The 15,552-nt window shown below is 39.1% G+C and overlaps 1 protein-coding gene across 1 annotated transcript; it reads left to right on the forward strand.

Annotated features, from left to right (window-relative positions):
- The first annotated feature begins 13,586 nt into the window (after nucleotides 1–13,586).
- RPS20 (ribosomal protein S20) lies at nucleotides 13,587–15,020 on the forward strand. Its single transcript, XM_080801295.1, has 4 exons — nucleotides 13,587–13,790; nucleotides 13,993–14,092; nucleotides 14,393–14,466; nucleotides 14,802–15,020. Exons 1-4 carry the CDS (start codon nucleotides 13,788–13,790, stop codon nucleotides 14,982–14,984), a joined length of 360 nt encoding a protein of 119 aa, XP_080657421.1. The 5' UTR covers nucleotides 13,587–13,787; the 3' UTR covers nucleotides 14,985–15,020.
- The last annotated feature ends 532 nt before the right edge of the window (nucleotides 15,021–15,552 follow it).

Below are 15,552 nucleotides of genomic sequence, written 5' to 3' on the forward strand. Positions count from 1 at the left end.
GAAGAGTTTTAATCAGGAAGGGATGCTGCACTTTGTCAAATGCTTTTTCAGCATCTATTGAGAGTATCATATGGGTCCTACTCTTTCTTTTATTAATGTATTGTATCACATTGATTGATTTGTGGATGTTGAACCAACCTTGCAGCCCTGGAATAAATCCCACTTGGTCGTGGTGAATAATCCTTTTAATGTACTGTTGGATCCTATTGGCCAGTATTTTGGTGAGAATTTTCGCATCTGTGTTCAAGGATATTGGTCTGTAATTCTCTTTTTTGATGGGATCCTTGTCTGGTTTGGGGATCAAGGTGATGCTGGCCTCATAAAATGAGTTTGGAAGTTTTCCTTTCATTTCTATTTTTTGGAACAGTTTCAGGAGAACAGGAATTAATTCTTCTTTAAATGTTTGGTAGAATTCCCCTGGGAAGCCGTCTGGTCCTGGACTTTTGTTTGTTTGGAGATTTTTGATGACTGTTTCAATCTCCTTACTGGTTATGGGTCTGTTCAGGTTTTCTATTTCTTCCTGGTTCAGTTGTGGTAGTTTATACATCTCTAGAAATGTATCTATTTCTTCCAGATTGTCAAATTTGTTGGCATAGAGTCGCTCGTAGTATGTTCTTATAATTGTTTGTATTTCTTTGGTGTTGGTTGTGATCTCTCCTCTTTCATTCATGATTTTATTTATTTGCGTCCTTTCTCTTTTCTTTTTGATAAGTCTGGCCAGGGGTTTGTCAATCTTATTAATTCTTTCAAAGAACCAGCTCCTAGTTTCGTTGATTTGTTCTATTGTTTTTTTAGTTTCTATTTCATTGATTTCTGCTCTGATCTTTATGATATCTCTTCTCCTGCTGGGTTTAGGCTTTGTTGTTCTTTCTCCAGCTCCTTTAGGTGTAGGGTTAGGTTGTGTATTTGAAACCTTTCTTATTTCTTGAGAAAGGCTTGTACCGCTATATATTTTCCTCTCAGGACTGCCTTTGTTGTGTCCCACAGATTTTGAACTGTTGTGTATTCATTATCTTTTGTTTCCATGAATTTTTTCAATTATTCTTTAATTTCCTGGTTGACCCATTCATTTTTTAGAAGGATGCTGTGTAGTCTCCATGTATTTTGGTTCTTTCCAAATTTCCTCTTGTGATTGAGTTCTAGCTTCAGAGCATTGTGGTCTGAAAATATGCAGGGAATGATCCCAATCTTTTGATACCGGTTGAGACCTGATTTATGACCCACAATGTGGTCTCTTCTGGAGAATGTTCCATGTGCACTAGAGAAGAATGTATATTCTGTTGCTTTGGGATGGAATGTTCTGAATATATCTGTGATGTCCATCTGGTCCAGTGTGTCATTTAAGGCCTTTATTTCCTTGTTGATCTTTTGCTTAGATGATCTGTCCATTTCAGTGAGGGGAGTGTTAAAGTCCCCTGCTATTACTGTATTACTGTCGATGTATTTCTTTTATTTTGTTATTAATTGGTTTATATAGTTGTCTGCTCCCATGTTAGGGGCATAGATATTTAAGATTGTTAGGTCTTCTTGTTGGACAGACCCTTTGAGTATGATATAGTGTCCTTCCTCATCTCGTATTATAGTCTTTGGCTTAAAATCTAATTGATCTGATATAAGGATTGCCACCTCAGCTTTCTTCTGATGTCCATTAGCATGGTACATTGTTTTCCACCCCCTCACTTTAAATCTGGAGGTGTCTTTGGCTCTAAAATGAGTTTCTTGTAGGCAGCATATTGATGGGTTTTGTTTTTTTATCCATTCTGATACCCTGTGTCTTTTGATTGGGGCATTTAGCCTATTAACATTCAGGGTAACTATTGAGAGATATGAATTTATTGCCATTGTATTGCCTGTAAGGTGACTGTTACTGTATATTGTCTCTGTTTCTTTCTGATCTACTACTTTTAGGGTCTCTCTTTGCTTAGAGGACCCCTTTCCATATTTCCTATAGAGCTGGTTTGGTGTTTGCAAATTCTTTCAGCTTTTGTTTGTCCTGGAAGCTCTTTATCTCTCCTTCTATTTTTAATGATAGCCTAGCCGGATATAGTATCCTTGGCTGCATGTTTTTCTCGTTTAGTGCTCTGAATATATCATGCCAGTTCTTTCTGGCCTGCCAGGTCTCTGTGGATAGGTCCACTGCCAGTCTAATGTTTTTACCCTTGTATGTTACAGACTTCTTTTCCCGGGCTCCTTTCAGGATTTTCTCTTTGTCGCTAAGACTTGTAAATTTTACTATCAGGTGACGAGGTGTGGACCTATTTTTATTGATTTTGAGGGGCGTTCTTAGCATCTCCTGGATTTTGATGTTTGTTCCCTTTGCCATATTAGGAAAATTCTCTCCAATAATTGTCTCCAATATACCTTCTGCTCCCCTCTCTCTCTCTTCTTCTTCTGGAATCCCAATTATTCTAATGTTGTGTCATCTTATGGTGTCGCTTATCTCTCGAATTCTCTCCTCATGGTCCAGTATTTGTTTGTCTCTCTTTTGCTCAGCTTCTTTATTCTCTGTCATTGGTCTTCTATGTCACTAATTCTTTCTTCTGCCTCATTTATCCTAACCGTAAGAGCTTCCATTTTTTATTGCACCTCGTTAATAGCTCTTTTGATTTCAACTTGGTTAGATTTTAGTTCTTTTATTTCTTCAGAAAGGGCTTTTATCTCTCCAGAGAGGGTTTCTCTAATATCTTCTATGCCTTTTTCGAGCCCGGCTAGAAACTTGAGAATCGTCATTCTGAACTCTAGATCTGTCATATTACCAATGTCCGTATTGATTAGGTCCCCAGCCTTCGGTACTGCCTCTTGCTCTTTTTTTTGTGGTGAGTTTTTCTGCCTTGTCATTTTGTCCAGATATGATTTGCTTTCTCCTCCTCTAGAATTCCACTGTTCTTGGTGAGTGAAGTTGGTCTTGGCTGGGTTTCTTGTTGATCATCTGGGGGAGGGGTCTGTTGTAGTGATTCTCAAGTGTCTTTGCCGCAGGCGGAATTGCACCGTCCTTGCCAGGGGCCGGGCTAAGTAATCCGCTGGGGTTTGCTTTCGGGAGCTTTTGTTCCCTGAGTGCTTTCCGTAGAGTTCCGGAGGACAGGAATGAAGATGGCGGCCGCCCAATCTCCAGCCCGGAGGAGCCGAGAGCTTGGGGTCCCGCTCCTCAGTGCGCCCTCAGAGAAAAGCGCCCAACCGCCCCGCCTCCCTGGCCTGCAGTTGCGCCTGGAGGAAAGCAGTCAATTGCTGGCACTTGGAGAAAAGCGCCCAGTTGCTTCCGTCTCCGTGGCCTCTGGCCGCGCTCTGAGCCTACCCAGCCTGCAACCGGCACAAGGTAACCCTGGGCTGAGAGTTCACTCCTCGGCTTTGTCACTGTAGCCGGCTTCCCCGCTCTAATACCTGCAAGCTCTGTGGCACTCAGACACCCCCTGTCCTTCTGTGACCCCACGGGACCTGGGGTTACGCTGACCCCACCTGGGCTTTCCCCCGGTTTAGCCTCTGGAGCGATGTCCCTCCGTGGAGCAGACTTTTAAAAGTCCCGATTTTGTGCTCCGTTGCTCCGCTGCTTGCCGGGAGCCGGCCCCTCCCCCCACAGTCTGTCTTCCCGTCGCTTTGGATTCACTTCTCCGCAGGTCCTACCTTTCAGAAAGTGATGAATTTTCTGTTTCTAGAATTGTTGCTCTTCTTCTCTTCGATTTCCCGTTGGATTTGTAGGTGTTCACAATGGTTAGATAAGCTATCTAGCTGATCTCCTGCTACCCGATGTCGTCTCAGCCTCCTACTTCTCCGCCATCTTGACTCCTCCCCCTGAAGCAGGATTTAATCCTGGGACTCCGGGAACATGACCTGAGCTGAACACAGTCGCTTAACCAACCGAGCCACCCAGGCACCCTTGAATGTTCTATCTTAAGGAGAAACAGTCACAGCTTACTCCCCAGTCACTTCCTACTCTATACCATTTAACTTTTATTTTCTTTAGGAAAAATAATTATTCTATGAAACCATTCTTTTTATTTGCTTACCTTTCAAAAAATAATCCATCCTCCTTCACTATGTAATCTAATGAATGTAAGCTCCAGGAGAGAAAATGTGGCCTCAATAATATCTGCCCTCATACAGTATCTGACACACAGTAGGTGATCAATTAATATTTGTTGAAGAAATGAATAGGATATGTGAAAGATACAAAAACCATAAAGACAGAGCACCTTTCCGAAAATAACTTGCAGTTTAGACAAAGAAATGTGTATTTACTTATTAAAAGTAGTTCTGAATTCTATTATGTTCAAAACCTGGCATTTTGCTAGGAGTTGGGAACACAAAGCTGTCCCACTATCTTTATCTTAGTTTGGTCCTCATCATTACTTGCTTTAACTTCTAAAATAATCTCAAAATGTTTTTTAATGAACATTTTCAAACATATACAAAAGTAGAGGGACCAATATAATCAATCTTCAGACTTAACAATTACCACAGCTTTGCTGAATATGCTTCACTTAGTTATTTTTTCCTACATTTTCTTTGCTGAAGTATCTTAAAGCAAACACAAAAGTCATGTCATTCCATGCCTACATCCTTCAGTAGAACCTCTAAATATATGAATGTTTCTTACATAGCCATGTTGCCATTATCACCTTTAATTAATAACTCCTTACTAATATCTAATAATCTGTCAATAATCAAGTTTTCCTAATTGCCTTAAAAATATGTCTTATGATTGTTTTATTTGAATCAGGAATTAAATAAGGTGTACAAATTGCATTTAGGTATTCTTTAATCTAGAGAGCCCATCCTCCTTGTTTGTGTATTTTCAGAAACAGGTCAGTTTTTCAATAGAATGTCTCACATACCAGATTTGCCTTGTGGCTTCCTTGTGGTGTCTCTTTCTGCTGTCCTTCATATTGTTTGTAAGTGGAGTTTAGTTTTAGAGCCTTGCCTAAATTCAGGTGCAAATTCTTGAGGAGGAATTCTTCCTCTCTGGTGCTGTGTACCTTACCCCAGGAGAAGTACATTACTTTTTCTACCTTTAGGGATTCTAAGACGAATAAGTAGGTTCAGTAAATCTCTTCATTGTGAAGTTCCCCTTGACCTTTCTCTCCTGTAATAGTTCCATCCATTATATGCTGCCTGATTCAATTATTAAATTAGGAATTGTAAAATGATTTTATTAATGATTAATTAACTGTCAATTAATTATTACTATTAAATAATTATTAATTGTTGATTATTAATGTAAAATGATTTGTTAATTTTTTTATTTTTTTAAAAGATTTTATTTATTTATTTGACAGAGATCACAAGTAGGTAGAGAGGCAGGCAGAGAGAGAGGAGAAAGCAGGCTCTCCACGGAGCAGAGAGCCCGATGCGGGGCTCAATCCCAGGACCCTGGGATCATGACCTGAGCTGAAGGCAGAGGCTTTAACCCACTGAGCCACCCAGGCGCCCCTGATTTATTAATTATTAAAATAATTTTTTATCATTTCTATCCTACTTATTACTTGAAAGTTCTGTTTGAAAATAGAACTTTTGGGGGGTGCCTGAGTGGCTCAGTGGGTTAAGCCTCTGCCTTAAGCTTGGGTCATGATCTCAGGGTCCTGGGATCGAGCCCCGCATCAGGCTCTCTGCTCAGCAGGGAGCCTGCTTCCCCCCTCTCTCTGCCTGCCTCTCTGCCTACTTGTGATCTCTCTTTCTCTGTCAAATAAATTTAAAAAAAAAAAGTTATATTCAAAAAAAAGAAAAGAAAACTATTTGGTGGAAATACAGTATATATAAGAAAGTCAAAATAAATGCTTAATTTTTGTTCCTAATTTCCAATTTTCACAAGGCATTAGCACCTTTGTTACTTACTAGGCATCCAGTGAGTTCTTAAAGTTATTTTTCTCTTTTCTGCCCATATGGTCTTGTTCTTTCTCTCTGTATCTCTCTCTCTCTCTCTTTCTCACACACACACACACACACACACACACACACACTTTCTTGTTCTCTCTCTTTTGGTATCACTGTACATCTATTTTTCTTTATATATTTCATGTCTATCAACTCTAGTCATTATTATTCTGATGCTCAAATGGTCACATATCTGACTTAATGGAAGCCTCTCCATATTGGTCCTTGTTCTTTTAACATAATCCATTAATCTTGTTGTTGTCCCAAGTTCATCTTATAAATTCCTGCCATGTCCAGAATCAGGCATTCCTCCAATGAGCCAGGGATTATTGTAGTGGGGAATGGTATTTAAACATCACAACACAGGCATTAGTTGTGTTCATGGTTATTGGATTGTCATTGCCAGGAAATGAGTATTCTTGAAATTAAGAAAAAATCAGTAAACATATGCAGTTTGTTGTATGTTAATTTTACCTTAACAAAGCTGTTAAAATGAAAAAAAAAATGCACATCAGTGGGCTTTATTTCCACTATCTAAGTCTCAACATTGGTAAGATAGAGATAAAAGTACATAGCACATGGCACACTGCTATATACCATTCACAGTTCAGCAAATGAGTGTTAACAAATTATTTTCCATACAAGATGTCTACAATAGAGATCAAGAAATACTAAGTTTATTTACGTGCAACAACTAAGTACATCTGGAAAAATAATAAATTCACCTAATATCTTAGATCAGAAAAATCTCAGAAGGATCAAAGAAATAAAATAAACAATGAAACCTCAAACCATCATTAAAAAGGCATGGGGATTTTTAAAAAGGAAGTTGTGAGAGATAAATATGACCCCAAATCCAAAGGAATAAAAGTGTAATTAATTTGACAACAAAAAATAAAATGTCTACATGGTAAAAACCATTATTAGCAAAATTAGAAGACAACTGACAAGCTGAAACATAATATCTACAACTCAGATCACAGATGAAGAGCTAATTTGCATAGAAGAACTCAGACCAAATCTCTGAATAAAAATCAATACCCTAATAGAAAATGTGAGTACAGGAAATGAACAGACTATTCACAGAAAATAAAATACTCTAAATGGCTCTAAAATATATGAATTAGGCTTAATTCACCCAAAGCAAAAAAACAAACAAACAAAAAAAAAACACAATTTTAGATGAATGCTAAAAAAGCAGGTAATACCAATAAATCTTACTAAATCTCGATCCTTTCCTTTTAATATTCTGTGTGATCAAATTGGAAGTTGACAGAAAGTGGTTTTTATACCCACTGAGGCATGATGTCTGTTTTGAGGAAAAGCTTGCGAGACTGAATCTCAGCCAGCCTCTTTTTTCATCAAACATCATTTTTACTGGAAAAAAAAAACAACTTGAAAAACAAACTGTGGTTATGCAGACATGTGTATTTGTTAGGCATCTCCGGAGAGATGAACAAAGTGAGCCTGTCACTTGAAGGAGAACCATTAACAGCCAATTGCCAATGATAAAATTTGAGATTTCGAGCAAAAATTAGGATTTTTGGACTTCAAACCTTCCTAATACTTAAAGGACTTTTCTGACAAACTGAGTAGTGATGATAAATATAATTTTTAAAATATTATATAGTAGAATATGTCAACTTTAGAAGGTCTGCATAAGTCTGTGAACCAATATTTCCCAAGTGATGAATGCATGATGTTATAAAATCATGTATGAGTAGGGGTAAAAGATCCATTAAAGGACAAGAAAGACACATAGATTTTATTATAAGAGTGTACAAAAAGGCCACTTATATGGTTTCAGTGTCTCATTTTACCTAATCTTAAGAAACTCCTACTTAGCCATTGTAAGTGTATCAAAGAAGAATATCCACAAATATCTGAACAGGTTATTAAAATCCTCTCCCTTTGCCAACTTATCTGTGCTCACACAGAATGTCTACACATACTTCAATGACAACAACATATTGTGACAGATTGAGTCCAGAAGCAGATATGAAAATTGAACTTTCTTCTATTAAGTCAGACATTAAAGAGATTTGTGAACATATAAAGGTAATAAAAATAGCTATTTTTAACAATATATGTTAACAATGAATAAGTTTGTTATTATTTTTAAATATTAACAAATGTTTTCAAACTTCTCATTTTTAGCCTCTAATATAGCAAATACCAATAGACACAGGGTCACACAAACAAAAGCTCTTTGGGTTCTTCAAACACTTTTAAGCATGTAAAGAGTCACTAAGAATGAAGTTTGAGAATCACTGTTCTAAAGAATTATAAATTGCTAAAATTGATCCCAGAACAGAGATATCAAGGCAAATTAATTACCATTGAAGAAATTATAGTTTATAGTTACCTCTCAATAAAACACGCATTCTACTAAGTCTAAGACACACATAACCACTCTACTGTATAAACTTTTCACAGCATGAAGGAAAGCTTCCAAATTTGTTTTTTTGATGCAAGCCCATTTATACACACACAGAGACACAAACATAAACACACACATCTTTAAAACAATCTAATTGTGGGGCACCTGGGTGGCTCAGTTGGTTAAGCATCTGCCTGTGGCTCAGGTCATGATCCCAGGGTCCTAGGCTTGAGACCCACGTTAGGCTCTCTGCTCAGCAGGGAGTCTGCTTCTCCCTCTCCCTCTGTCCCTCCCCCTCTGCCTGTCCTCTCTCATATAAATAAAATCTTTAAAAAATATGTTTTTAAAAAGTCATTTGTAATATATTTATCAAGAGATTTTTTCCAGAAATATAAAAAAGGCTCAATATTAAGAAATTTATTCACCATATTAATAGATTTTAAAAATCATATGAACACCTACTTAGTTACTACTGCAAAGGCATTTGATAAAATTCTAAATTCATTCCAAAATGAATTCCGAAAATTACTAAAAGAAACCATAGGATAATTTAGAAAAATAATCTCAGAACATGGTGGGTCCTTTTTAGCATTCAGTTAACTTCTTGATGAGCCCCATCCAGTGGGATATAAACATGGAAAAGTTTTTTCTTCTAATTATTGGTTTCAACTACATTGTGTCATTCATCTTTTCCCACCCCTTAATTAAAATCTAGGAAAGAGTCAATGACTTTCTGGTAACTTCAGGTTATTAAAACTCAGTCTAACTCAGTTTGAAATCCTAAATTGATCCAATTCAAAGCTTTGTCCTCCCTATCATCAGGTAGACTTGTGCTTGAGTAAAGAAACTATAACATTTATAATCCAAACTGGAGCACTCTTGAGTGAAAGTTAGTACTAGTAATAATAACATCTTGGTTATGTACTGAGGCTATCATGGCTAAATCAGACGAATGGCCACCTGAGATCAAAGTACTTGAAATGGGGAGAGGGGAGTCTCCTCTGCTATTTCAAGCCTCCTCCCCTGTAGATTCTATAGCTTCTTTGGTGTTGGGGAGCAGAAAGGAGAGACAAAGGAGGCAGAAACCATCTTGAATGTCTCGCAATATGTTGGTGGTGAAGAGATATTCTTGGATTTGTTTTATTTTTTTATCTGTTTATTCTTTCAAAGTGGGAAGATCACATAGTCCAGCACCCTCTTTTTACAATTAGAAAACCAATGCTCATGTAGATGGGATGGGTTGGGTGGCCAACCTAGCAGTGGACTTAAGCATGTCCTCACAACCCCCATCAGTGTCCTCTTTGCTGCACTACAGCTGCCTCTCCTACATGTGCTCATCAGAGCCAGGAACAGGTTGCAAGGCCTTGGGAGGTACTCACCTCGGGTGTAATATTTAAGGAGTGCCAGTGCTGAGGTATCGTCTGAAAATTCGACCAAGTAGACATCTGCTTCCAAAGTCACATGGTTGTTGGTAGAATTTCAGTTCTTTGGGGGCTGTTGGACTGAAAGCCTCAATTCACGCTGGGTGTTGGCCACAGGTTACCCTCATTTCCTTGGTCCTCTCCCTATAGCAGCTCCCAATATGGCAGCTTGCTTTATCAAAACTAGCAAGGGGGAGGGGTGCCTGGGTGGCTCAGTTCGTTGGTTAAGCCACTACCTTCAGCTCAGGTCATGATCCTAGAGTCCTGGGATCGAGTCCCATATTGGGCTTTCCCTGCTCTGCAAGGAGCCTGCTTCTCTCTCTCCCTTTCCCTGGCCACTCCCCCTGCTTGTGCTCTTTCTCTCTCTCTCTCTCTCTCTCTGTCAAATAAATGAATAAAATCTTAAAAAAAAAAACTAGCAAAGGAGAGAGTCTGCTATAGAATCCTATTTAATCTATTCATGGAAGTGAATTCCAACACATTTGCCAAATTCTAGCATTTACAGCAAGTCGCACATTTCCACATTCAAGAGAAGATCCCACAGGAGCATGAATAACAGGTAGTGGAGATCACTGTGGGCCATATTTGAGGCTGTCCACTACACAAGCAATGCAGCAGAATTAGTGTGTGGTGAAAGCCATAGCTTCCATAAAGGGAGGCAAATGGTATTTTCTAAAAAGTAATACCAATTCTATATAACATGAAAAGCACAACCTCAGGGAAAAAAATGATTGGCGGGTAAATCTATCCCTGGCTCCCCTACATGATATCAGGATCACAAATGTGTGACGATGGGAGTCCTCTGCTAAAACTAGGAAAAGGCACTATGTGACAGAAGTAGACTAATTTGTCAGATTGCATTTCAAGAAATGTTAGAATCTCTAGGCCTGCAGGCCTGAGAACAGGAGAAGGAAGGGGGGAAAGAAGTACTATGAGGTCTAGTGGATAAGACATTCATTCTCTACCCCTATAGAGAATTCTGTGAGCTCCGCAGTTAAACATGATTGAAAATTACCAATTCAAGGCAAGTTCTATAGGAATCATTCTCAATGAAAAGATCTGTGTCCCCAGTTCTGTTCCATTGCTCACTTTAGTTTAACGATTTTAATGAGCAAATAGAGTTAACTGGCCTTGAGTATCTACAGAGCTTCAAACCAAAAAAAGGAAAGAGTTAAAAAATAAGGATTCCATTTTATAATGGACACATATTAGTAGCTCAATAAAATTTCTAACCTCAACTAAAGTAAAATACAGAGTGCCCTGCTATGCTATGTTATTTCACAGAATAGGATTTTATATATTGCAGGTAAGTACAGCTACTAATGATAATGGTAAGACCAAATATATAGTGAGAGACACCATAGGATAGAGAGTAAGAGTGCAAACTCTGCAGTTAGACTGCAGAGCTTCAAACACCAGCTTTTCCTGTGACATTGGGCAGGCCACCTAACCTCAGTCTTCCCATGCACAAAATATGAATAACAGCACCTACATTCCAGGGTTGATGTGAGGATCAAACAAATTGATATTAGTACAGTGCTGGCTACTGTCATGTACCCAGTACTGTTCTAAGTCCTCGTATGTAATCCTTGTAAACCACCAGGAATTGCCTCCACATTTCACTTTCCTACCAATACAACATGAGTAACCACGACAGTAAGTTTTAAACTTTCTGGTTTTTATCCTTAAATTTCAGACTTTATTCTTAAATTTGAACACAATTATTTAGATCAAAAATTCTGCAAATAAAACTGTGTCTAAACAGACACGTAACACATTCATTTGAAAATTTTCTATACTGTTTTACCAATAGTGTGTACCATGAATTAGGTAGCTTTTAACTTCTGTTAATTTCCTTTTGTAAGTAGTATGATGACACTGTCATTGCAGCAAGAGACCAGTAGATGGCTGTCCACAGAAAGGAACAAACGCCTATAGTAAGAGTCTTTACAAGATCATTTTGAAAGAGCCACAAAAATCAGTAAAGGAAGACTATGGATAGATATGTTGAAAACACAAAGTTTGCAATGGTCTTAAGAATTTTTTTTTAAATTTTAAAATGAAATGGATATTTAATTCCACCTTTTCACAGTAAAATCTTCATTAAACTACTAGAGGAAATACCTATTTGGGTATAACGTTCCCAAAGACCAACTTGGTTAATACCAAAGTACTTATAATCTTATAATATGCATAACTGATCTAAGGCATTAAGGATGGCAACCTGTATTTTCTTCTTTTGGATAAATTGTCAATTTTTACTTTTTGTCCAATATCTTGCATTATGTTAGAACATTACCTTTTTAATGAAAACGTGGGGCCTACAGGAGCAGTTAACTTTCAAGAGAAAAATAAAAAACAAAATGTCTCAACTAAACACAAATTTGAAAAATAGGCTTTCATTACATTTTTCTGTTATCTCAACCAGCTGTTTCCTGAGTTCTAGTCTCATCTACAATTCTTCCCTTACATGCTGGGCCACAATTAGCCTTTTTCTATACTGAAATTCTTTTCTAAGGTCAAGGAAGTTAATTTGTTCACCATTTTCTCAAGTACTTGAAGGGGAAGGGAAACCTAAGAATAAATGTACCAGATTTGTTCCTTTAAAAAAAAAATCACAAACACAGTTCTCAAGCATTCCTACTGGTAGCCATAGCAGTACGTTAAAGCCCTGAGTTATGAAGTCTCATTTAGGTTACAGCTAGTAAACTAAGAACACAGATTTTCAGATTTTTGGCTGCAAATTCTAATAATGGTTTTTACAGCCAGATGATACTTTAGAATAACAGAACTAGAAATACACAAACTTTAATATTTAAATTAATTGGTAAATGGCAGAAAAATCTATATACATATTTTTATGAGCCAAAGAAAGCCAGCTATTAGCTATGCCCAACTATCACCAAACAAATAAATTCATGCTATTATTTGATAAAAGCTGGAAGTATGATTTCTCACCACGGAACAGAAGGGAAAGGCTCAAGAAGGAGCCCTAATGGGAGGGGTTAGAGGTCTGTCCTTCATCAGTTCTGTGTGTCTGAGCAAATGAACTCTTCTGCATTCAGCAGTTCACATGTAAAATAAAGAGGTTATTTATTCTTCCTTCTGCCCAAAACCAGTCTTACCTATTTCGTTCCACTTAACCACTCTGTCATCCTTAAGTACATCTGTCCTCCTTACGCTCTCTCCTTGCCACCCAAGATAGTTAACCGCTCTTGGTTTTTCCACTGTACTTTGTCCCATACACTCAGTATAACGGAGATCTTGAAGGGTCTTATCTGATATTACCTTATCCGAACAGAGAGGCGATAGCATGTTTTAGAGTTCGGGAGACGACCTAGGTCTCCAGGGTGGGCCTCCGGATGCACAGGATGATCCCGGCAGCCAGGAATTTTTGCCCTCAATTTCCTCCGAGGGAAAGAACCCAAGTTCAGTGCTTTCTAGAAACGGATTACATGGATCTGCCGCTCTGGGAAGCCAGAAGGTGAAATATCCCGAAAATGTGTTTCAGGTTATGAAGAAGGTTTGAAACAACACGACCAGGTGGTCAGTCATTTTCCCCAATATCTACGTGAGTTAAACTCAGAGTAAGTTACCCACCTGCTCATAGAAAGAGTGCTTCGGTTTGTATAGGAAGCAACATTTGCAGTGTAAAAACTACAGGAGTCTTTGCAGAGGCCAGGGGTAGGTGCACCAGGAAGAGGAGTTTCTCGGATTTTAGGTCATAGTCTCCCTGTCCTCTCTTCCAGGTGGCCAGAGGACCATGGTAACTGCAGGGGCGGGGACGCCGCCTCCCGGGGCTCTAAGTCCTCCCGGCCGAAAGGGGGCACCCACAGCCACGCCTTTCCCGCCAACTCCACGAGTGCTCCAGCCCCGGCTCGCGCAGCCGCCTCGGGAGCCCTCAGGGCAATTCCTCTTCCGGGGCAGCGCGGAGGCGCGTGCGGGACCCGGATGCAGACAGGAGCGCAGCTATATAAGCGCCACGCAGGCCTCACGGCTTTCTCTTTGAGGAAGACGCGGTTGCGAGTTCAGCGGTGCTTTGGGCGCCCTGTTTCTGCTCCTGACTCACCGCTGTTCGCTCTCACCGAGGAACAAGTCGGTCAGGAAGCCGCGCCGCAGCCATGGTGAGGCGGGGGCCGGCGCCGCGTGGTTGGAGACACCGAGGGACACGGTCCCTTCTGGGGACGGATTCCGGGATGGGAGGAAGCGGCGGGAATACGAGCCTCACTCTGTGGAGGAGGTCGTGAGATGGTAGAGGAGCCTGGAAAGTCCCTTAAGGTCGTTTACAGGCTTTTAAGAACTCTGTTTCCGTTTGTGTAATAATAGGCTTTTAAAGACACCGGGAAGACACCCGTGGAACCGGAGGTGGCGATTCACCGAATTAGAATTACTCTCACCAGCCGCAACGTAAAATCACTGGAAAAGGGTCAGTACGATATTTTCAGGGTGAGGCCTTTGGGGAAAAATAGAATGAGTTTGTTTTTGTTGCTGTACAGGATTGACTCAGGAGTCAAGTGATAAGTTGCTTAACTTAGAAAAGGCAAAGAAGGAGGATCAGTGCTTAACTGTTAATGTGTTTCTTAAATCCTTGTTGGCGATGAGGAGACAATTACTGTGTTGAACGATGATGATAGTTTTATACGCTATTCTGAGCCAGCATCAGTTAAAATTACTAACGCTTTGACTGTTTTGAAAGAACTGAAAAGATGCTTTTATTTTTCTGTAGTATGTGCTGATTTGATCAGAGGCGCAAAGGAAAAGAATCTCAAAGTGAAAGGACCAGTTCGGATGCCTACCAAGGTGAAGTAAATCAGAGGGGTGGGGGGGAAAACACAAACTAAAAGAAAAATTGTTGGTAGAATTTGGTTCATGTCCGGTGCCTGATTTTCACAGCTAACTGTTGAAGTCTTCGCTGCTCTTTTTCTTGTGGGAGGGATATGGTGCTTTTACAAGGGCACTGTCTTGGCTCAGAAAAAAAAAAACTAACGTGGTCATAAATTGATGGTGATTTCGGTAAAAAGGAATGATGCTTTGGGAAGTATTTACAAATGAAATAAGGAAGTAGTGGTTTTGTAGGTGTCCTAGGGATAAGCATAAAATCATAAATGCTTGGTTTCTTTTGTCTTTTGTTGCAGACTCTGAGAATCACTACAAGAAAAACTCCTTGTGGTGAAGGCTCTAAGACTTGGGATCGTTTTCAGATGAGGATCCACAAACGGCTCATTGATTTGCACAGTCCTTCTGAGATTGTTAAGCAGATTACTTCCATCAGTATTGAGCCAGGAGTTGAGGTTGAAGTCACCATTGCAGATGCTTAAATCAACCTTTTTAATAAATTGATAATCCGTTGTTAAGGGTTGTTGACTTTTTTTCTAAATACCTACGTATTTTAGGAGTACAGAGTTGTACTACAAAATCCTTGTCCACCTTTTGAGTAGTCAAAATTAGGTTAATATCCTAGGGATGGGTGGTCTATCCTGTTCTCATTGTATCTCTTTAAGAGGCCACTAAAGCAGTTGATACTTGACATCACCTGAAAACTGAGTTGTATTAACTAAATACATGGAGACCTTAGCATTGATGAATGCATGCAATGTGGTTCATAACTGGCTGCATATTAGAGCTTTTCCAAAAGACATTTGGGTTTTAATCCCCAAAGTTCTGATTTTAAGTAGATACAGGGTGCTTTTGTGGGCAGGTAACTAACATGGGAAATACTAAGTTCTGCCAATTAATACATCCTTTCTCTTGACATTACGCTAGAGTAAACTTAGCAAATTGTTAAATATTTTGGAAATATTGACCTTTATATTAAGCAGTTTTGCAGAGAAGTGTTTCAATTTTAGATTAACGGGTCAAAAAAAGACCCAGTATTTAGGTTATATT

The sequence above is a fragment of the Martes martes genome (genome assembly GCF_963455335.1).
Source record: "Martes martes genome assembly, chromosome: 4".
Classification (NCBI taxonomy): Eukaryota; Metazoa; Chordata; class Mammalia; order Carnivora; family Mustelidae; genus Martes; species Martes martes.

Excerpts from the sequence above, each read along its gene's own strand:
- RPS20 (XM_080801295.1), top strand. Across the intron at positions 14,093-14,392 it reads CGTAAAATCACTGGAAAAGG|TATGTGCTGATTTGATCAGA; the intron begins GTCAGTACGATA and ends ATTTTTCTGTAG. Across the intron at positions 14,467-14,801 it reads CAGTTCGGATGCCTACCAAG|ACTCTGAGAATCACTACAAG; the intron begins GTGAAGTAAATC and ends CTTTTGTTGCAG.